General features: G+C 40.9%; 1 protein-coding gene across 1 annotated transcript in view; it reads right to left on the minus strand.

The window, feature by feature from the left end:
* Nucleotides 1-23,060, minus strand: part of igf1rb (insulin-like growth factor 1b receptor) — a 60,792-nt gene extending 37,732 nt beyond the window's left edge. Inside the window, exons 1-3 of the mRNA XM_028585839.1 lie at nt 22,278-23,060; nt 22,076-22,193; nt 13,470-14,036 (exon numbers count right to left, since the gene is read on the minus strand). Of these exons, the coding sequence (XP_028441640.1) occupies nt 13,470-14,036; nt 22,076-22,166 (658 nt within the window). The 5' untranslated portion in view covers nt 22,167-22,193; nt 22,278-23,060. The remainder of the gene's footprint in view (nt 1-13,469; nt 14,037-22,075; nt 22,194-22,277) is intronic.
* Nucleotides 23,061-24,918: the final 1,858 nt, after the last annotated feature.

The following is a 24,918-nucleotide window of genomic DNA, read 5'->3' on the forward strand; positions in this document are numbered from 1 at the left end:
ATTCATTGGGTTATATCATTTTACAACTGACTGATGCGTCCTTCTTACATACTTATAATAATTCATTCTGGCAGGTGTCACTCCCCTGCATACCTTCCAGAGTAGTCACACAGTAAGACCTAAAAAGAGCTGCAACAATTAGTCGACTAATCGCTTAAAGGTGAATTATACTAGCCACATCCAAGGTGTTGCGTGCCATCGTGACGTCAAAATGATGCAATATCCTGCCGGTGCGCCCGATTTATGGCACACAAGCAGAGGTCGCGCACAGCTGGGTTTTTTTTTCAGCGGCGCGCGACAAAGCAGAAACAGGAGGCCTGAACGAGTTCAGCGACAACCAGATGCCAGGACTCTCAGAGTGACTAAAAGTCTGTCTTGTAAACTTGCTGGGTTAAGATGAGTTCTTTTATGGTGAATGAAAGGCTTGATCCCACCAAGTAGCTCATCCAATCAAATCGAAGCATTGACATCAATAGAGAGCCAAAGTCACGCCCCTTCCAGTGGACCTCATGGGACCTTAACTCGGAATACGAACAGTAGTGAACGGGGAGAGCCAAATTATTTTTTGATCCCGTTTGAATTGAGCCATGGATTACACACATGATGTTGATCAATTTAAAAGATTATTTTTCAACCGAAGAAAGTCTCAGTTAGGCGTAGGTTTGTCGTAGTACCACTTAGTTTAGTGTGAAACCGCTCAGTGAACTACATCTCCCGTCTCACACAATCTACCTCACCTGGCTTGATGCTCGGCTTGCTCGCCAGCCAGCTAGCTTAGCTCTGTTCCACAACACATGTAATGTAATGTAATGTAATGTAATGTAATCTTACCTGCTGGGTTTTATCCAGTCAAGTGTTTTCAGCAGAGAAGCAAAAGAACAAGCGAGATCCTCTGCTCATTAGAGTAACGTTACATCCCCGGTACCATACACAGAGACATCGTAGCTTCAGCCAGACGTCATCCATGAAGTTTGTAGTCTTTCTAATTACGTGTTTTCACAGTCTTATACTTCAACAGTTTAACAATAAACTGAGACTTTCTTTGGTTGAAAAATGATCTTTTAAATTGATGAACATCATATTTGTAATCCATGACTCAATTCAAACGGGATAAAAAAGTAATTATTATATCTTCATTGACTCTCGTTCACATTTTTTCCGAATTAAGGTCCCATGGACCGGAAGTAGAAGGGTACCTGGTACCTGCTAACAGGTACTTTTTTTAGTACCTCCTCAGTCGAGGTTCCAAGCGAGCTGAGGCGAGCCGAGAAGGTGACGTGAATTCCTGCAGGCTGCTGATTGGTCGGAAAGAATCGTCACTGATCACTGCATTGCTAGCGACAGACGGCATTTTTAAATAGTTTAGCCAGCGGTGTTTTTTTTTGCTGCCGGAGGCTCCACGCAGAGCTTTCTCCGTAGCATACAAGTGGCCTGATGGTTATACTTGTGCGCTGGTGTGTGTGTCGAGTCACCGTGTGTGTGTGGGGAGCTGGTGAGCGAGGGAGAAGTGAGAGAGTGATGGCGATTAGCTTGGCAGCGAGTAGTAACTCTAGAGTCATATAGTGAGAGAAACAAAGTGTCTCCCTGTTATTTCTGACCACGGTGGGAAATCTGGAGCAGGAAAAGTTAACTATCTTGTTGATTTCATGTTGTTTACGGAGAAGGAGAACAAGGAAATGAGTCGGGGGAAATGCAACGCTACCAAGCCACGCCCACGGCAGTCGCTATGACGACCAGCCAAGCTGAGGCGATACTAAAATCTGCAATGGAAAAGGGACGCACAGTGCGGCGAGTCGAGGCGAGTTGAGCAGATACCACGTAATGGAAAAACGCCATATGCTGCTGCCAGTTCTGCCATTGTTTTCCTTTTTCTTCTTCTAGTCCATAGAAAGAGTCGGTAGCCTTTCCTCATTAGCGCCACCTCTGTTCAGGATAAAACTGCAGCTAGTGTCGCAACCGCCAGCGCAGGCATAAATAGTTACGGTGATTTCATAACGTCACATATGCGCGCGCCAGCTGGGCTGCGGTTACTGTAAAACACGCTTTGGTCGACAGACAAAAGAAAATCAATAGACAACTATTCTGATAATGAATTAATTGTTTGATTAAAAGACATTTTTTCAAGCAAAACTTGACAAACACCTGGCTCCCACTTCTCAAATGTGAGGATGTAGTAAGTAAAGTAAGTAAAATTTATTTATAAAGCGCTTTTCACAGATAAAATCACAAAGTGCTGTACAATAGAAGAGGTAAAACAAACAATGTAGAATGTGTATACATATGTGAAATTAAAGTGACACTAGTGAAAACCCATCAGCCAAAAGCTTTCCTAAATAAACATGTTTTCAGATCCTTTTTAAAAGAGACAACAGAGTCTGCCAGACGCATGGACAGGGGCAGGGCGTTCCATAGTCTGGGAGCAACAAACTCAAAAGACAGGTCCCCTCGGGTCTTATAACGAGTCTTAGGGACTACAAGCAGGTTCTGGCCAGCGGACCGAAGAGTCCGGCCAGAGGAATACGGCTTCAAAAGGTCCAGGATGTACTGTGGGGCCTGACCGTTTAAGGCTCTGAAAGTCAGCACTAAAATCTTAAAATCAATCCTGAATTTTACCGGGAGCCAATGGAGAGCCGACAAGACTGGAGTGATATGAGACCTTCGAGGAGCACCTGTTAAAAGCCTAGCAGCAGAATTTTGAACAATTTGCAGTTTGTTCAGGGCAGACTTATTCAGACAAGTAAAAACAGAGTTGCAGTAGTCCAGTCTTGTTGATATGAAAGCGTGAATTATCATTTCCAGATCCTTTTTGACAATATTTTGCGTATTTTACAGATGTTCCTAAGATGATAAAAGCAATTTCGGACGAGCTGTTTTGAGTGTGTCTCCAAAGACATGGCCTGGTCAAACACAACCCCAAGTTTCTGAGGCTGGATTTGACAGAGGGGCCCAGAGAGCCAAGGTGCTGTTTGATCAGCGGGATCTTATGGTCTGGAGCAAAGATCAGCGTTTCAGTCTTGTTTGAATTTATCTGCAGGTAGTTAGTGGCCAGCCAGTCTTTGATGGAGGACACACACTCTAGGAACAGAGACAAACGATGGAACTCAGCGTCATTAAAAGAACAATACAACTGGACATCGTCGGCATAGAAATGATACGATACATCCTTAAAACAACCAATAATTTGACCAAGTGGCAAAATGTACAGTAAAAACAAAATAGGACCCAAAACTGACCCCTGTGCCACTCCGCAGGACAAATTGGACACATCCGACTGTACATTGTTTACAGCACATTAAAGGTTCTGTCATGAATATAGGAAGAGAACCACTGAAGTACCGATCCCGAGAGTCCCATCTCATTATGAAGCCGATTGATCAGTATACTGTGATCCACAGTGTCAAAAGCAGAAGTCAAATCAAGAAGTACAAGTACAGTGTAGCGGCCAGAGTCTGATGCCATCATCACATCACTAGAGACTTTGATAAGGGCTGTTTCAGTAGAGTGTAATTTTCGAAAACCAGACTGAAAAGTATCAAACAGGTTGTGCTTCTCCATAAAGGAGGTCAGCTGGCATGCCACTACTTTTTCCAAAATTTTAGAGATAAATGGAAGTTTAGATATGGGCCTGTAGTTATTAGGTTCTGAAGGGTCAAGATTGGGCTTTTTAAGGATCGGGTTTACCACAGCGTGTTTGAAGTAGCCAGGGACTGAGCCAGATCTAAGTGACATGTTAATTATTTTTTCCACACAGGGGCCGACAATATCAAACATTTTCAACAATAAAGTTGTTGGGACAATATCAGCGGGGCTCGAAGACGGTTTCATGTTTCCTGTTATGGTCTTCACATCCTGTAGGCTGACAGGAGTGAAGGAAGACCAAGACGACACGGTGAAAACTCAGTAGAACAAACACTGATGAGTGGAGAATTAACACTGGCCCTAATGTCATGTACTTTGTTCAGAAAAAACGACAAAAAATTGTTACAGTCCTCATGTGTGTACACAGGCACAAGAGGAGCTGAAGGTGCAATAAGATTTTCAATGGTGTCAAACAAGACTTTTGGATTCTTCTTATTTCCTGACACAAGGTTAGAAAAATAAGCTGAGCGAGCCTGCTTTATCAATTCATTCAGATCCAGCATCATGTCTCTTAAATAGAGTCTGTGTACCTCTAATTTAGTGGCTTTCCACAGACGCTCTGTCTTCCGACATTTTCTCCTAAAACTACAAATGTTATCATTTATCCATGGGAGGGCCTTTTTCTGTGACCCTGAGATCTTTCTAATAGGCGCTACCATATCCAAAACCGACAGACAGTGGTTGTTGAAACTTTGCACAAGTGAATCAACATCATCACATTCAAAAAAGGGGCGAGAGTCAAAAGAGGCAGAGAACTCACTAGCTGTTGTCTCACTAATGATGCGTTTTTGTATTACAACATTACAGACAGTAGGCATCATGGTAAGCGACAGATTAAAAGAAATACAGTAGTGGTCACTAATTTGAAATTCTTCAACACTTAGTTTATCAATGTTTAGGCCACAAGAGAATACCAAATCTAACGTGTGGCCTTTTTTATGCGTGGGACCAGAAACATGCTGTACAAAGTTAAAAGAATCCATAATAGTCAACAGTTCAGCTGCAGTTGAACAAGAGGGATCGTCAACATGCAGATTAAAATCCCCAAGGACTAAAACGCGATCTAGTTTAATGATGGACGTTAAAAACTCAGAGAACTCGTCAAGAAATGAACGTGCAGGACCAGGAGGTCGGTAAACTAAAACACAGTAAAAGGGGTGTATTTTCCCAACCTTACACATCTGTAGCTCGAAGGAGTTGAATGAAGCGGTGTCCGTCAAACTGCAGCAGAAAGAATCCCGAAAAACCAGCGCAAGACCGCCTCCACGGCGCGCGAGCCGAGGAGTCCCAAACACGGAGCAGTCCGGGGGGCATAGTTCTTTAAGGTGAAAGTGCTCGTTCTCCCGCTGCCACGTCTCCGTAATGAACAGAAAATCCAAGTTCTCCTTAGTGAAATGGTCGTTCAGGGTAAAAGCCTTACTAGCAATGGAGCGCGCATTTAGAAGTGCAATCCTGGTAGAGCGCGTGTGTGACAAGGGCTGGCCTGGGACATGCTGGATGGCATGATCCGTCCGGCAGGTAACCGGATGTACTCCTTCACTCTGATTTATATCATTGTAACACAGAATATGTTTAGGTTTTAAACTGTTGGTTGGACAAAACAATACAATACATTTGAAGACATCATCTTGGCCTCCTGGGAGAATGCATTTTTTGCGGTTTTCTGCTATTTTAAAGACCATATGATTAAGTGATTATTCAAGAAAACTTATGTATTTATCTGTTAGCTCCTTTAGCTCTTAGCATGATATCACGGTGAGCAACCCCAAGATACATTGAGTCAAACGTGCATGCTAACATTTTATATGCTATTGTCTGTTAAATATATACAGCTTTACATGTTGGCAGCAATGCTCGACTCCTGTGTGTGAGTGGCTATTAGCTGGCAACCCAAAGCTCTGTCACGAATGGAAAGGAAACAGCCATAAGGTACACAGTAGACCGTAACCCGATGTATCAGTAATGTAAGGGTTTGTTTTAGTAAAAATTAAAGGCAAATATGTGGATGGTAAGTGTATTGCATTTTAAGGCGATTTGCCAAAAGCAGAAACACAATTAAATGTCTCTTACATTGGTCCTTAGTGACGTATTCATCAGTAGAGGGAAGTTTAGGGAAGATAGAGTATTCTCAATCACTTTCAGGCAAGCTCCATCAATCCCTTGACTGGTGTGTGTGTGTGTGTGTGTGTGTGTGTGTGTGTGTGTGTGTGTGTGTGTGTGTGTGTGTGTGTGTGTGTGTGTGTGTGTGTGTGTGTGTGTGTGTGTGTGTGTGTGTGTGTGTGTGTGTGTGTGCGTGTGTGTGTACTCAGTACATGATGGTATGGAGCTAATCATAGCAGAGATTAGACAGACATTAGCCAGACATTAGCCAGACATTAGCAGGAACTAGTAGTCACCGGGCTTCCTTAAGCCCTAAGCGCTGGGTCACACAAGTCAGACTGTCGGAATAACTTGACCTCTATGCTATAGCTGGGCTCCTCTCATTTTAATTTACTCTGATCAAAAACACCTCTAAGCTCCGCCCGGCTGCCTTATGTATACACCACGAGTAACATGGGCTGTATGTATCTTACTCCTCAACTGTATGTTGCAGGTTGTTGTTGTTGTTATGCAATATATGCGTTAGGAGGTAGAGCTGTGCATTAGCTTTATAGACCAATTCCAGAATTGCACAAGCCACTTCACTTTAAAACACACATACAGAGAAACAATATCTGAACTTACTGAAACACTTTTGTCACCTGATTTAAACTAAAGCCCGAGACACACCAAGCCGATAATCGGCCGTCTGACAGTCTGGAGAGTTCGGTGACTCGAGTCTGTCCGACTCTGGCCTTCATTTTGGCCGATTTGACATGTATAAATCGGCGGGGCAGGCACTGCAGTCGGACTCAAATGACCCATCTGATTGGTGGAGTGCTGACCTGGAAACGAGAGCGGGATGAGTGTGACTAAAGTCTCTCAAAATCTGAAAAAAATCTTTTAAACTGACCTTTGTTGATCTGAAATGAAGACAGATTCAGCAACGGTCTATTTCTCTCTTCAAATGTTAGAAACTATTTTAGTACAATATGAGATCGTATTCTGAACGAGCCGCCATGACAGTCTGGCTTTGAATTTTCGGAGAAACCAGAACCACGTGACGCGTTCGTCCAATCAGCTGCCGGTTTTCATTTTTGGCCGACAATACAGATTAGCGCCGCCTGCTGTTATGGAGATGTATTACGTCTTGTCTCTTCGGTGTGTTCTGAGGCACTTTTTGGACCAACTCGGGGAGACTGATCAGTCCGACACTCTGGTCGGTGTGTCTGGGCCTTAAGTCTGATGGTTTGAATCATGTGGAACTGAACAACAAAGCTTTAGCACCAAGCTGCTGTGTATAAATCAACACTCACTGCCTCTGTACATCACAAAATCATCTATTCCTTTTCTCACTCCTTTCTCTCCTTCACTCTTCCAATACCCATGTCAACCAATTTAAAATTGTACTTATGCAAATAGATGTCTGACTAGTTTTGTTGGTTAAATAGTAAAACTGATCTTTGCAACACAGTCTACAATTCTGTCTGATAGGCTATATCATGACGTCCAGGGATACACATGGCAGTTGCTAGAAACACACCAGCAAATCTAGATGTAAGATGTTCTTTCTCTATCCTCTGTAGTTATTGCTGGGAGAAAGAATGTTAAACAGTATCAAAACTCATTTTATGAATGAGCTAACACACACACACACACACACACACACACACACACACGTAGCCGTAGTTCCTTTCTCCCCTCACACACACACTTTACTGGTTTCTTTCTTCTAAGAATAGCTTTCTAAAGATTGGAAACTACCACAGGACCTTTGTGAATGGTGCTACCCCAGTTGAAACTATATCAGAGTAATAAGTATTGTATTCAATTTTCAGTGTCATGACAACACCCGGAGACAAGCTGTAGTTTATTAGTTCATCTTCTACCCACAAAGTCCCAGGGACAAATAGTAGCTTTATGAACAAGGATTCAGTTTGCTCGGTTATGCAGGCAGCATATTCACAGCAGCAAAGAACAGAGACCAATTTGAATATGTGGTAATGCAGCTGCCATCGCTTTGCTCTAATGTTGTGGTCACTGTGCACTCCACTTACAGATGATATTAGACCCTCACCACAGCTGAGTTACTCACAGAAGAAAACAGAAAAATGATGAGGGAGAATATACATTAGCGGACTTTTGGTTATATTTTAAAAAGTGCAGGGAGAACGTGTAGTTGAAATAAGGATCACTGAAAGGGTGTCTGGTTCTGGAAACATTGTAACAAGTTAATCAATGGAACGATGTCTTAGTCCCATACTCTAAAGACAACCCAACACTTTATATAGCCCATATCAATGCCTTAACACATTCCATATTCATCACAGCTACGTCATCTCAAACATGCCGGGAGAGAGCAGACACATTCCAGGTCAATAACAGCAGAGATAGTACATAATAGTGCACTACTGAAAACACCAAAAATATCAGTGAGGAAGAAACTGATAATCAGCTAGTTCATGTTAACAAGTTTAATAATGGGACTCAGTCCAAAACTCACTTACTTACTAGAGGTGTTGAAATTAATCAAATAATCGATGCATCGAATCGTGGACATGGACAATGTGGCATCGAAAATCGGCAGGCTCATAATCGATTATTTCTGTTTACAATTTAATGTAGGCCTAACAACATTTGTGTTTACATATTCTGTTATTTTTTGCACATTCAGGAAGTGCCATGTGCTCAGTGCTGTAGGTTTATGTATCCAAGTTATTTAGTATTAGAGCACTGCAGAATGTTTGGTTTTTGAAGCTTGAAAAGCTATGAATTAAAATATGCTACATGGCTTTAATAGAAAAATGTATTTGACGCAATCTGAAGATTTACTCTATTACTCACTTTTGAGAGACCTTTAGCTCTCTTTTACACACACACACACACACACACACACACACACACACACACACACACATACACACACACACAGACCTGCTAGACAGCTAAAAGTGTGCTTTCTGGATCTCCGCTAAAGCACAATTTCACTGATGCCACAGCAACGTATACAGCATTTTAATTCAAATATCACAGAGCTAAAAGGTGTAAACAGACAATCTGATATGCTGAGATTTGTTGGAAGACTTTATTCCCGATTTACCCAATCAACACACACCGGACGAAGAGACATATACAATGCAACAAAGGTCCTCAGCTGGAATCGAACCATGTACGTTATAACTATAAATATGATGTTGTTTTTTTTTTAAATTAAACCATATAAACCTATTCTGGTATAACCTCTAAATACAATTATGAACCTGAAAATAAGCAAATAAGGGGGGCGATAATCGGTCTATCCCTAGTCTGCACTGCAATTTCTTGTTACTTATTAGCCAAAGTATAGGCTACACCATACAGATATATCTGCAATGAGCTAATATCGGCCAATATATCCACCCAGATGATTTGTCCGTCAGATTTCAAGCAGAAACAATTTTTTTTATTTTCTTGTATGCTGAATAAAAGTGATTAAGCACTAAGCTTGTCACTATTGTGATTTGCAGTGAACCAGAGTACCTAGGAGGGCTTTCTGTCAGAAATATAAATCTACTGGACCATTCATTGTGATCAAGAACCTTGAGTCAGCACAGATCACTGTTTTGACATCCAAAAAGTTCAACTTTATGGAGATCCTGTTTTGTTAGCAAATAACATGATTTATGCCCTCTACTGATTCCTGCAAAAACTGCAGAAAATACTTTATCCCAGCCTGTACTTGCTCACCCAAAGAAGCCTTTTTTTCTTTGACTTGTCATGTACAGTAAATTAATCTAGCATCAACCTTCAAGACAATCTTTTTAGTTTAATGAGTAATCCCTTCAGCCATGGGGTTAACAAAAGACAACAATTCCTTCCAGTAAATCCCTGAAGACCTACTTTGTACTTTAATGATGTGCTTTCATCTCCTCAGACCATACAAAGCACCGGAAAAACATCCCCCATGCTGTTGAATGAGAGTGTGTGTGTGGGTTTGTTTGTTTGTTTATTTGTGAGAGAGAGAGAGAGAGAGAGAGAGAGAGAGAGAGAGAGAGAGAGAGAGAGAGAGAGAGAGAGAGAGAGAGAGAGAGTGTGTGTGTGTGTGTGTGTGTGTGTGTGTGTTTCCCAGCATGCACGGACATGGCTCTTCTCTAGGTGAAGCCTATGAGTTATGAACGAGACAAAACACCCAAACCAGATTCCAAAAAAACAAATGAGGGAAGTAAACATGGGAGAATGTAGCCCCCACCACCACGACTAAAAAACACGCCACTTTCCCAGAGAAGGAAACAGGCTTTGAACTTTTTTTTTCCTCCTAACAGTTTTATGAATGAGTTCCAGCTGAAAGAATGTCCTTTATGTTAACTCAATGAAAACAGGGCTTGCATTTTTCTCTTCCATCATTTATTGATCGGGTGAATGACCGGATCTGGAAATAAATATGCCTCACAGATAAATCTCATGCCAGCACAGCAGAAGGCCTGTGAGCAAGGCACACATTCAAACAATAGATCCCAGATAAGATCACTGTAACTTGATACAGGGCGTTATCAGAAGAGCCAAATAAAATCATCATAATTTGGTCTTGGAGTTGGACCAACTGGTGATACTGGTACAAAATCAAGCAAACAGACAAGATTCCAAGTATATCAGCATCAGGCTTTGCTATTTTTACTGCTGCATGTTATGTTATTACTGACACACTGTCCAGCTATTGGCCTTCCTCTTTTTAATGAAGCCTGGTTTTACTACCACCAGACTTCTTCAATAAACTGCCTAATAAATAGCACAACAATGCAGTCTCTGCAGTGAGAGCAGTAGTGCTCCGGTTGTTTGAGATCAATGCTGTGTTAAGGCAGCAGCAGCAGCAGCAGCAAATGATAGTCCATTTGCCCTGGCTGACACACTGCCTCAGGAGCCTGGATGAATGCCTATACATCTTTACAGGGTCAGTCACTTCTTCTATATTTAGTCTACTTAAACTGACTTAACAAAACATGTCAACCTCTTGGATAGGAAGATGCCAACTGAAGACAAACACATCAGTCATGCCTAAAAGTGTCTCATCTGCCCAGTTAGTCAGGTTCTAGAGACATGGCCCCGGGGGACAAACTGCAACCGTGGGCCTTTGGGGCAAGTGTGGTGAAATTATCTGGACCCCTATGTCCAAGGATAGCGGAGTAGAGCCTTCATTCATTCTCCTGAGAGTTCTGAATTTTGTCCCTCGTGTTTCATTGTACTCTTTCCTGTTAAAGAACACAATTACAGAATACAAACTTAACCAAAATAATATTAAAGAGGCTAATGTGTTTTTCCTACATACGCAACTAACTGTGCTGACACGAGTTAGTCAAGAGTCTACTGGAGCAGAGGTGTGTGTGCATACATGTGTCTGCTGGGCTCTGACATTATACAGCTGCACACAAGAACAATGTGGCACTAGTACTTGCAGTAGTGTTAACAGTGGTTTTAGTAGAAGCAGTGGTAGACTAAGCAGTACCAGTAGTAATTGTTGCAGTAGTAGTAGTAGTAGTAGTAGTAGTAAGTAGTGGTAATAATTAAAGTAGTTAGTAGCAGCAGCTTTCTCACTAGCACAGGTGATAAAAAGTACTACTAGCTAAGGCATTTAGTTGTTTGTTATTTAAAATTAATATCCAGATATGTTGTCTGTCCTTCACAGCCCCAACCCTCTGAAAAACAACAGTAGTCTCAACAGAGTGGAGACAGAAAGATGGCCCTGGAATGTCTCTGTTACACTTCTAACCCTCCTTACCACATATTGAGATATAGATATATCTATATCTATATCTATATATATATATATATATATATATATATATATATATATATATATAGATATATATAGATATATTGCAATATTCTGCGATATATTGCAATGTATTACCTTTTTTCCAACTTCAAATTTTTCCCCAATTTCAAATGATGTCACCAAAAGAAAACTTTTTTACCATCTGTTTTATCTAAAAAGATACATTTCTCTGTTAGTTCATCTCACTTCAATTTTATTGATGCAAAATAAGATTGTCAAGCAGACCAACTGACCAACACATATATAATAAAAGATCGATACTTGGCGTCTGTGTATTGATACAGTATTGCCACAAAAAATATCGCAATACTATACTGTATTTTTCCCCCCCCTATATATATATATATATATATATATATATCCTAGACAAAATGTCATAATGACAAAATTTCATCAATCTTATCATCATAACATTCAGATAAAATCCCAAACAATACCTAGTCTCACACAATATAAATATCATACAAACAGACAGAGATAATGCATACATGAATGACCAAACTTAATAGAAATTGTGAAGTTATTTGTCAAAGCAACACAGCTGCCGGTTGTTGTTAAGTTGATGGCGCGGCAGGAGGGAAGACGGGTGGCCTTGTCCCATGGGAAGACACAACTGTAGATAGGGCTTATGAGTCACAATTCATATGATGAATGGCTTAATTATCTGTGATAATGAGTCTTATTGGATAAAACCTTTTTTTCAATGCTCTAATGTCCATTCATATAAACACAGACAATTGGGAAAGGAGAGGCCTTTTATTGTGGACTCTCTATAGTGTTTTGTTGCTAACTAGAGAAATGATAAACAGCACAGAGTTCTGCTCCTCCACCTGACACCCCCTCCCCCCATCTATCCAACATGTCTTGCTCTAACGTATTCCACCTCCTGGTTTCTTTTCCAGCACGCCCACACTCAGCCTCTCAAACCACCCACAAAGCAGGCCAGGCGTATGTGTGTATGTCAGACATACAGGATTTGCATCTCTGTAATTTGTCTGTTTGCATGTGTGCGTGCCTGCATCTCTGCCTGTGCTTGGAGTGTGTGTGTGTGTCTCTGTGTGTATGTGCATGCATGCGATCCAGTCCAGTCCTGCGACAGTTCCATGTCACAAGACTGAAAACATCAACATGCTGAGTCTGCAGCAAGGCGCCAGTCAGCAGGGAAACAATTCTCACACACACACACACACACACACACACACACACACACACACACACACACACACACACACACACACACACACACACACACACACACACACACACACACACACACACACACACACACACACACACACACAGCAGCAAAACAAGTCATCTAAAACGCTGCAGTCGTAAACACAAAATCAAAGGGAGAGTTCACACTCATGGTGCCTGGAGTAGTTTAATTAAACTCAGGAGCATTTACTCTTTAAATTCAGTTAGGCAGATGAAAACATTTGAATTGAACTTGCATCGAACCAAATAAGCGCCACACGACACCTGGGTATGTGAGCTTTTCCTACAGGTAACCACCCTAAAATACAAGGTTTTTTAAGTAAACAGTCATTGACATTTGACAGCCAGTAGTTGCTCAACTTCAGAAAACCTCGCTCAACGACGACATGGGCTGGGGCAAAAAATGCAGCCTCCCCTGATAGCTGTGTTTATCTATTTCTTCATGTTTCTGTAACTTGGATAAAAACCTGAGATATATTACAGCAAAGATCTGCAGTCAAGTCAATCATGCAAAACAACATCCCCCTGCTTTTCTTCTTCGTCACAGCCAAAACACAACAGCTAAGGCAGTTAAAGTGACAGGTAGCAGGCCATGGCTGTAGGCACAGAGCCGTTCATTACACTCCCAAATTCACATCTACACAACTCAGGCCAAAGGCTAGACTGCCTGATCTATTTGCAATTTTGATCCCTGACGAGCTATCATGTGTGGCAGTCAGCTTACCTTTCTGGCAGTGATTGGAGTTCCAGCAGCGGTAGTTGTAGTTGTCGTTGAACATGGTCTTTCTGCACTGAGGGTTGTTCTCCATGATGCCTGGACAAACGTCGCTGCACTCCTTGGACTGCTTGTTGCCAGCGATGTAATTGTTGAACTCTGCGTCCAGGATGAGCGACCAGTCTACGGAGTCCAGGTAGCAGAGCTCGGGGTTCTTCTCAATGCGGATGGCACCGCGGGTGATGTTCCTCAGGTTGTACAGGCCTATGTCCTTAAGGCTGGTCATCTCGAAGATCACAAGGGCGTAGTTGTAGAAGAGGTTGCGCCCACGTATGACGGTGAGGTTGGGAAAGAGCGTGCTCAGACTGTCCAGGCCGGACACTCGGAACAGCAGCAGGTAGTCTGTGATCACCGTCAGCTTGGGGAAGCTGAGGGAGCGGAACACTTCCTGGTTGATGTTGTTGTTGTTTTTGTCACCAATTAGGAGGATCTGCAAGTAGCCCTCCACCACTGTGCAGTTCTCTAGACGCCTGAATTCAGCAATGTCGTTCCCAATGTCGATGCTGGGACCACAGACTGTGGGAGGGAAACAAAAAGGACAGGGTGAGGTGCTGTAATCCATTTCATTCAACAGCAACGTTAATACCCAACACCTCATTTGCTCTGTTCTAATATATTTATTTGCTGTAACATTTCATTTGATGACATGGATAATAATACCAGTTTCATCATCAATATATTAGGGCATTGGCTTAAATAAAACTGTTCTTTTAAAGCTAAGCAGCAAAACAATATACATGCATGAAAACCGTCACAGGTTGGATTCGAACCCATGACCTTCTGCGTCGAGGATTAAACCTCTGCATATGTTTGCCTGCTCTACCCACTGAGCTAACCAGCCACGGATATATTTAAACATTCGTTTACACACATTAACAAAATAATATTCTCCATTTCTGAAATAGTGACATTCATAAAGAGATGTGTTTCAATAATGACCGTACACTTGAGCTGTGCTGTTGTTGACTAAACATGTTTCCCTTGTAGTTCTCATTCCAACTGTCATCTTAACATGGCGTGACAAAGGAAATACTTGAGTCAGGTTCTATTCAAACTCAGGTTAATAGTGCATAAAGTTTACACTGCTCTGCCGTCAGGCTATTATTGTTTTTGTGTCCACCTCATCTTTTTGAGTTTCATAACACAACAACATGTACATGCATAGACACTATTCTACTATGAAAGACATCCAAAAAAAAAAAAAAAAAAAAAAAAAGTACAGTCTCGGTTAATGAAATACAGTAGATGTGACAAAACGTGTTAAACAAAAAGGACAAAATGAATTTGAAGTACTCTGACAGCCAATGTAGCAGGCGCAGGTGAGGACATACCAATGTCACCATGCTAAAATGCTCACAATGAACACGCTAACATGCTGGTGTTTAGCAGGTAAAATGTGTACCATGTTCACTATGTTATTTCAGCTCATTAGCATGCTAACATGTGCTGAGGCTGATGGGAATGTCATTAGGTTTGCAGGTTTGTAGTGAGAAACCAAAGTATTGGCTCAATGAAAAGTCACCAGTTATAACAATTCATCCATGAATCTCTGTACTAAATAAGTTGTGAAGACATTTCACTCAAAATCACAGATGTCGACCTCACGGTGGCCCCGAAAGGAAAAGTCAGGGAGTTAACAAAGTCACTAGTATTTATCCTCTGGGAACCATGAATGTATGAAATCAGCAATCTGACAATTGCCATTGTTGTGGAAATATAGAACCATGCTCCTAGCAAAGATTAAAAAGAGCAGTTGTAAGTGCAGTGTAGCGCCCCTTTGATAATTACTGTCAGTAGATTCAGATTCTATTTAGCCAAACAAAAAATACTTTGAACCAGTACAAAGTACAAAAGTAAGTACAAAGCAAAAGTATAAAAAGGCACTGCTCTGAATCCAAACCTGCATCAGGAAAAGTTTGGTAAGGCACGATGGTGATGATCGGTGATGGTAGATGGAGTGTTTGCATTTCCAACTTTTACTCCCACCTGTGTGCTATGCTCTAAACAATACTTGGCCTGAAGCCCTACAGCAGCACCCACAGAAACATGGAGGCCATTATCACACATCACTGTGAGGAGGATTTAGACTTGAAAAGCTGCAGGGCAGTGAGTCATGGAAAACTCACACCAACCAGCTACCAGGTTGTCACACTACTACTTTAATGCTGGTCTATAAAGTTTTACTGTATGAATGTGACGCAGAGAGGTCTGGGAAAGACGATGCACAACCAGCAAACAAATAGTTTTCTTTATTACATTTTATAATTAAATATTAGGGCTGGTGTTGCAGGTTTAACTGGTGTAAATACATGTAATAGTTTTGTTTTTTTAATCTAAGGATTGCCCTAAAGGCCAAAACTAAAGCAATGTGCCGCCGGCTATACATATTCCCATACTATAATCAATGTATAAACTAAGAAAATAAGTTACAGTATAATATGTAATAAACCTGTCATAATACATGCACTGTTTTGTTTTTAAGTAGGCGATCAAGTATGCATCATTATCAAAGTTTAAAGAGTAGAAAGACAAGTTCAAGAGAAGTGTACAAACTGTTGATAATAAATGTCTCAATGCAGAATATTATAAAACAGTATTGCTGATACCAAAATCTGTAGCTCCCCAAAATGTAGAGTTTCTTCAGGATAACCACACTGCTACTGAGGTGGAACAATGTTAAATTTCCAAAAGAACACACTGAATCATTCTGGTTGGCAACAGAAATAATTCTATTCTAATATTTATTATCACAACCAGCTACACACACACACGTGTTCTGATTTTAAGAGTTAACAATCAGTAATAATTTACTATTAGATCAGAATATTTAAAAAAGAAAGAATGTAAAATGTTTTGCTGTAGTCAACAACAAAACAACTCAAAAACATATGCTGATATCTAAAAACATTGTCTATGACTGCAAATGAATGAAGAACCAAATAGCTGATGCGGGTTTCATTCGAATTAATGTTAAAGTGCTCATATTATGCTAATTTTCGGGTCCATAATTGTATTTAGAGGTTATACCAGAATAGGTTTACATGGTTTACTTTTCAAAACACACCATATTTTTGTTGTACTACATATGGCTGCAGCTCCTCTTTTCACCCTGTGTGTTGAACTCTCTGTTTCAGCTACAGAGTGAGACATCTCACTTCTGTTCAATCTTTTTGGGAGTCGCACATGCTCAGTAGCTAGGTAAGGACTACTAGCCAGTCAGAAGCAGAGTATGATGGCGTGTCCTGACAGTAGCTAGGTAAGGACTACTAGCCAGTCAGAAGCAGAGTATGATGGCGTGTCCTGACAGTAGCTAGGTAAGGACTACTAGCCAGTCAGAAGCAGAGTATGAGGGCGTGTCCTGACAGTAGCTAGGTAAGGACTACTAGCCAGTCAGAAGCAGCGTATGAGGGCGTGCTACGCTAGCAGCTAGGTGAGCATTATAACGTGTGTTCCAAAGTGACCACGTTTGTCTCTGAAGTAAAGGCTGGACTACAACAGAGCTGTTTGGAGCAGTTGGTGAACAGTGTTTTCTGGTGGAGATGGTAAGGCCATTTGGGGGGGGACTTTGGGCTTTTTCACTTTGTAAACAAACCTATAACGTGCACAGAAAATATATATAACACAATAAAGGACAGAAGAAAAGCCAAAAAGAATAATATGAACACTTTAACTCCAATTGGGGGACTGTGTATTTAGTAGAGGTGTTGACATTATTCAAATAATCGATGCATGGAATCGGACAATACTGCATCGATAATCGGCAGGCTCATAATCGATTATTTCTGTTTACAATGTAATGTAGGCCTAACAACATTTCTGTTTACATATTCTGTTATGTTTTTGCATATTCAGGAAGTGCCATGTGCTCAGTGCTGTATAGTTTTATATATCCAATTTATTTAGTATTTGAGCACTGCAGAATGTTTGGTTTTTGAAGCTTGAAAAGCTATGAATTAAATCTCCTACATGGCTTTAATAGAAACATTTATTTGAGGCATCGTGATGCATCGAGATATCGAATCAAATTGAATCGCTGACATGATAATCGTAATCAAATCGAGAGATCAGTGAAGATTCACACCTCTAGTGTTTAGGGATTATCAGCTTTTACTAGGACTATTTTTATGCACATTTTGAAGTATCCCATTAAAAAATGTTGATGGAAATGGGAAAATTCAAAAACAACTCCCTCAAATTCATCAAAGCGTTTTAGCGCTCGCTTGAGGTGATTTTTGCCTTTTTCGAAAAAGAGTTAATGTACAAAATGGGAGATGGAAAAAGCTTTGCTGAATAAGTTGTGATGTAGCGAACATGTAACTCACATGACTGATGCGGTTTCCACCGTGGTTTTTGCATAGCCCTTGCTGTGTGCATTACAATAATGGCATTTCTTCGTCTTCGGACAGCATGCAACATGACCAATACTAATTGAAATGCCAGGACAATCACAACATGCCCAATGGCAACACATTCCTGATTTATATTATTTTCGATTCAATATCAATTAAGTTAGGAAAATTTTTGTCACAATACCAATTTAGCTTGGAAATGAAAGGGATTTTACAATTGTACAAGGTTCCCTCTAACCTGCTGCATTCTTAAAAGTATTCATGTTTACATTTGGAGCGTGCATTCCTTTAAATTTTTATTTTTTATCTATGTCTTTTTGTTGTCTGAAGGATGTTTTATTCTACTTTCTTATCTGACTCTTGTTATGTGAAGCACAGTGGTCAACTTCTGTTGTGTTTACTTGTGCTATATAAATAAAATGAAATGAAAATTAAATTAAATTTAAGCAGTTATATTAATGTACTTTTTGTTTCACATGAACACACAATAAAAGTTTAGCTCTACAGACAATGAGTTTTGAGTCCCATTTCATTCAGATATCTTGAGGTGACGGGGGGGCCCCTTTTAAAAATGGCCGTGCCAAGTTTTCATTTGCCAAAATGTAGCCTAAGTTTAATTTAACCCCCTTCCTTACAAGCTAGCATGACATAGTTGGTACCAATGGATTCATTAGGTCTTCTAGTTTCATGATACAGACAAGGATCTTGGATTTTATGAATCGATTTTGGATCATTCAAATGAAAATTGATTTAAATTGGAATATCGAGTATTTTAAACCAAGTCTAGTTTACACATTGTTAATCAACTGGATGTGAACACCTTCAAATTAAAACTCTTTACAGTCCATGCTACATTTTAGACCTATTGTGCTTAAGAAATTGAAATCCAGCAGTGGTGTCACATGGTAAAAAGAAGAGTGGCTTCCCTACATTATCCAATAACAATGCCAACTCACAAATCTTCCATTTTGCTCGAACTAGTACACTCCCTGATCCTTTTCAAGAACATCAATAAATACCTATAGAAAGAAGCAACAGACAAACATACAAAAAGGGCAGATCTACACACATCCCTTCATGGAAAAACACAAGACAGTTGGGCCCATTTGTGCAAATAAAGTTAGTAAACTGGCGAAAACAAGTTTAAGATTATCCTATAATTCTTTTTCCAAGAAGCATGTTTTACCACAGTAAACTCTACAGACAACAAATATACCCAATGTACAAACTCTCCTAAGGTTGACCTCTTTCAACCCCACTTGTGACGTAAATTTCAAAGCACATTGGAGCTGTGGCTTGTAGTGTACCAGTGCCCAGCTAAACTATGATAGAGTTGCCACAAATCAATCACCTTTCTTTGCATTTGGGGAAAATGTGCTTCTTACATAAAATAGAGGGTTAAGGACTGTAGGCTTTTCGGTCAAAACTGCTGAGACGTTAAGTCTTCCCTAGAGAGGACGTGAGGGCCTCTGCTGAGCCATTAGAAAATGCCTTCAGTGTGATTTAAGGCAGGCAGTGTGCTGGTATGGCGGTTATGTCTTTCTCTATAATCTACTTGTCAGTGCACACTGTCAGCAGCCTTTAGTGAGCTGCATACCTGTTAATACAATCCCAACACCCAGGCCTGTAAAAAGACACACTGCCAAGTGACGTTACATCACCACAGCCTCGACGCTTCACCCTCTGTGGCCTCACTGCAACGCCAGCATGGCCATCTTTCATTGTGAACTGCTCCTGACCCCGCTCGTGAAGATACTAAACAAAAGTTTCTGATCTAAATTTACATCTTGTTTTTCAGTTAAATGAAAATACAGATAGCAGGTGTAGAGGCTTAATAACTCCCCCTCCCTCTCCTCTCACACTGACACATTTTAAACAGCTGAGCACACAAGCATATCTCTGCAGCTTCGATGAGCCTCCAGATCACATATTTACTTTTGATAACCTTTTCCCATCTGGCTGCAGCACCCAGACTTTCCGCTGACAATCAGAGGAAATCCACTAGAATTCCCATGAGACAAGAAATATAAAGCAATACGCCCTCTAAGCTGGTGCTTCATACACTGCCACTAGACTGCAAGCAGCAAGTCTGTTTACTCCCCATCCTGTATAGTGACAGACAGATTGCCCGAGGGGGGGAACATATTCATAAATACTTTTCCACATGAGAGGCAAGGTGAGAAGAAATGCGCTGGGAAGCAAAAAAGATCGTATTTGACAGATAATGGTTTGGTTCATTTGAAAGGCTGTGTCTGCAGCAACAGAGCTCAGCCTAGTTAACCAAAACCTACCAGCTGCTCTTTAGTCCCACCTGATACAGCAAACCAGCAGGAATGCTTAAGAGTTTAACCACACAAGGAACCTTTAGACAGCTCCACACCGGAGCGAGAATAAATGCAAGATTTTTCGATGGGAGAACCTCTCTGCTTCTCCCAGGTTTGTCCTGTAACCGCTGGGGCTAACAGTAAACCCCATGACACTCAGTTCACAAGCTCCTCACTCTTTCCAATCAACAGAACTTAGTCTGTTTTGCTTGCGAATGTACTTTGGCTTGTTCTATTTTAAAACCCAGACCCTGGTTCAGTCCCCCAACCCACCCCTCCCCAACATGTCATGATGAATGGGATGAATCAGGAAGCCTAGTTTACAGTATAACTGGAAACATGGACAAATTTCAGATGGCAACACATAAAAAGACATTTTGAATGTCTGAAGAAGTTTTACATTAATTCAGTTGGACGGTTTACATGCCATATAGTATTTTGTAACTAGAATGTCATTTTTTTCACACACTAAACCATCTGTGCAGTACCAGCTGGGGATTTTTAAAGTTCAGTCAAAATTTGAAAGAAGTACGGTTTACTTCAACGGATCATCATTGGACTAGTCTTTCATTGCCAGATCTATCTCCACGGTGACCACTGGACTAAAATCTATAACATCAGGCTTGTGGTTACCATCATTTGCCTGTTGCGAGGATGTTGCAGTAGTCTGGTATTCATGAGAATATGTCTAAGGTCAAGGTATCCTCAGGTTTGTTTAGTAAAGGATAATACATGATTGGAAGTATCGTTAAAATGGACACACTTTTGGGAAAAAACACCTACACACAAAATAATGGCCAAAATTGACAGTAATGGTTGTGTTGTGTTCACTCAGGTTAGGTTTACTTTGTCTTATCAGAAACCTTTGAAAGTTAATAAAATGTGACTGAAAAAGGCAAAGCTTTTTTATTGTCCAAAATTAAACCTAAAACGTTATTGCTCTCTTTATATGGGATTTGTATGCTGAACCTTTGGTACTGAATGGACTGGGCCCGGCTGTGCAACCACAACCAACCAACTGCTGTTGCTTGTTTATTATGTGTTGAAACGTCTATCTATTAGATATACAGAGCTGAATTTGTCAAGGTTCTTGCCACAAGCAGTAACAACGGACTTATGTTTGCACCCAGTCTGCACTTTGTCTCACTTCAGTATAAAAATAATACATCACATTTTTGGATGTAGAGGAAGACGATCCCAACTAAACTTAGTTACATACGTTTTTATTTCTCACATCCTATTTCTATTTGCGGTATTCTGTTGAGATACCTTCCACATTTGGTTAATTACTAACTCACCACATTGTGACTCAGAGTTGACAATGTGGTGTATATATATATATATCTGGACTGACTCTCCATTGGCTGAATCATGGTAATTTATTTACAAACACACTTAAAACTTATTGTCTATGGTGTGTTTAAAACCAAGTTACAATATTACAACTAGAGTTTCTACAATCTACAACTGTAGTCACAAAAACCAGGTTAACTACATATATTTGCATTACTAACACAACATTAAATATTAAATGTTTTTCCCACTAAGATAAAATAAAAAGACCTACATAAAGGATTATTGCAAATCTTTAATTAACCTATAGCCACATAACTGAATTGTGATATGCCATATTTCTTCTTCTCTATAAACAATACAGAAATGTGATATGTAAACTGTCACACAAAAAACATTGTTGTCTCTATTTACAATGTTGTGCTATATATACGGTATGTAGCCTATAGCATGGTGTGCTCACTGTAACGAAAGCCAACCTTATTTTCCATATTTGAACAGCGTTGGAGTGTGGAAGAAAACTAATGTCCCGTCCCCCGTCCCCCGTCCCCCCCCCCCATGTGTAGTAATGTGGAGTAGCATTACTTACTCTCTGCGGTGGCGGGCCGGAGGCAGGACGACAGACCCAGCATCAGACTCCAAAACAAGGTCAAGCGGCTCCATTCCGTTCGAGACCTCATTCCTGGATGTGTAAATCCTCACAAATCCTGTAAATAAATATGTAGAGGGGAGGAAACTTGGGCAAACCCTGCTCAGAATTATTAAAACGCTTTTAAATCTCCAATCAGCACCTTTTAGCAGTTAGCCAGCTAATGGAGCTAATAGCTACTCCAAACAGGCTAGCAGGGTAGCTTTCTCACGTTTCCTAATGGAAGTCCAATCGTGCTCCAAATCACCAATTTATTCCTCTGGCTAGAAATGTACTCATAGTTCGGTTTTATTCCTGCAAAAAATAGCCCTGTATTGATGTGTATAATGAAACCAATGCGGTTAAACTAGCGGCGGGGATTCCTCTGTAATCCGCATCTTCACACTCCATACCTGGAGGAAAAACATTCAATGTCCCGCTGCTGGAGGATTCTCGGGAGGCAGAAATCGGGCCAACCCCCCCGTTCAAATTAGGATGGAAAGAGCCTGTCTAGGACATACAGTAACATGTCAAATCAATGCGCAGCCTCCTTGAGTGAACGACACGACGTTAGTTTCGATATATCCAGGAGAACATCTAGTTTCAGACCGCAGCCTCCTTCTTCTTCTTCTCCTCCTCCACCTCCTCCTCCTCAGACTCTCATCATGCACACACACACACCGCGTTGTTTTGGTAGGAGGAATTCACCTTCATATCGGCGGGAAATGGAATATTTGACCTTATTGCTCCGGGTCAAGTCAAGTCCTTTGGTTACCTAGTGCCCTCCGTCGATAGACAGCTGAACGGGTACCGGAGTTAGACAGATTAACGTGCAGGTACACACACACACACACACACACACATACAGTCTCCTTCGACCAGTCTGCAGTCTGTCGTGTTCGCTGTAAACACACGGCGCTCTGCGCACAGATCGTCTCTGTTTCAGAAGATGATTCACTGCCCCGCCTTCCAGTCTGTGAAAGTGGGCGTCGCTCTTACTGCAGTTTAGCGGAGAGCAGCAGTTACCATAGTGACTGGTATGGTACTCACAAGAAGGTCACTTTTATCTCGGTGTGTTTTAGTGTCGTTAACAGAGTAAACTCTACTCTATATTAACAAGAGGACACCGCATGCCATAACTTTATCACTTGCACCAAAAGTCAATTTCACAACGACAACTTTCCTTGTACATTCACACCAGACACGAGGCAGGGGTTATAAACTGGACCGCCATTAAGCTACCAGTAGCCTATAAACAAACATAGGCCTACTTTCCAATTGACTAATGCATTCATTTGTGCAGGGTCCACTTCTTTGTAAGGTCCACATCACCATAACGGGTCGAAAATGTAGACAGAGTGAGACCTCAGAACCTTCCTTCTCCTCTGTGGTCACCGCCGTAGCGACTCCGTTTACGACGCGGTGTGAAGGATATCCGGGGCCGAAGATCCAGGATCAGGGTTGTTTTCATGGGTTGTTGTTTTGCTGCTCAGTGAGGACACAGCAGCGGAGGGCTGCCCATACAAAGATCGTGTCTGTCTGCACCACCTGTACTTACATGTTGGAATCTAAGCAGTCACAGCTGTGTCTTTATGTGTATATAATGTTGTAAGCCTGTCATACATGTCTACAAATATCACTTGCGTCTTTATATTCATATCCTATTGCTTTTCGGGGGCTATAGTTCCTGTGTTATTAATTATTATTATTATTATTAATTGTAATCTAGACATAAAATACAAAAAAAATACATTGTGATATGATATAATAAGGCAATTTAACTTTGTTTAATGTAGCCTACTATAGGCCTAGCCTATATTTCATCTAACTAATAAAATCACATATTGCTTTGTTCATAAGCCCCTTGCCTTGTAATATCAGGCTGTATCACAGAAAATCATCACGTAGTCATGTCTTTTGCATTTTGGTAGCAATCATGCAAAACATTTGGCTCTGGGTTTCCTCTGAAATGCTGCCATCTCGGGGTCAGCGGACCCAACTGCAATTTTACAGTAAAATCAAATAGAAGAGGGAGGGGTAAAACTCAAAATTTTAATTTTATGAAAACAATGAAAATATTAATGTTTTCCTTTTGAAGACATGGTTTAAAATATGAATGATGTTGTTGTGGGAGGTTGCAGTAGATAGACTCTGACAAATGCTTTGTCTGAACTATGGAGCTCAACAGGGATTTCAACTACTAACCTAAAAACCACAAAAAAGAGACAAACAAGTCATACTGTATTCTTGTAAGCTGAATATATAGGGAAAGAGTGTCACCCCTCATATGTGGGAATTTCAAAATAACTTATCTCACCACACTGACTTTCACGTTTGTTTGATACACAGTCAGGTCCAGCTGAAATGATCTTTTGAGGTCCGAGGCCCAGTCTGAGGATGTGGAGGTCCAGCAGCTTGTGATGCTGTGAGAGAAGCAGACAGTAAACAATAGCGTCCGTAGAAGAGCCCTGACAGTTTTGATTATTCCTCTAATTACAGGCCGCTTTTATCACTTCACAGAGCGGAGCACAGAGGCATTATTTGAGCCACACATTACCTCAGTTCTGGCAGACAGCACTCGGCATCCGTCACAATCCAACAATTAGCACTGTGAGAAAAGAAAATGCACATTAAAAATGAAGTAAATATCAGTGGCCACCCAAGAGTCCAAATACAGTGAGTCACCCTCTAACAAGTGCTCACTGTACCAACATGACCTCCCTGTGCCAGAGAATGTTGTGCCTGTCCACTTGCATTTGTTAAGTCCCTATTAAAGTCCCCATGAAGGCAGCCGACAGGCCCAC

The sequence above is a fragment of the Perca flavescens genome, chromosome 1 (genome assembly GCF_004354835.1).
Source record: "Perca flavescens isolate YP-PL-M2 chromosome 1, PFLA_1.0, whole genome shotgun sequence".
NCBI classification, from domain to species: Eukaryota; Metazoa; Chordata; class Actinopteri; order Perciformes; family Percidae; genus Perca; species Perca flavescens.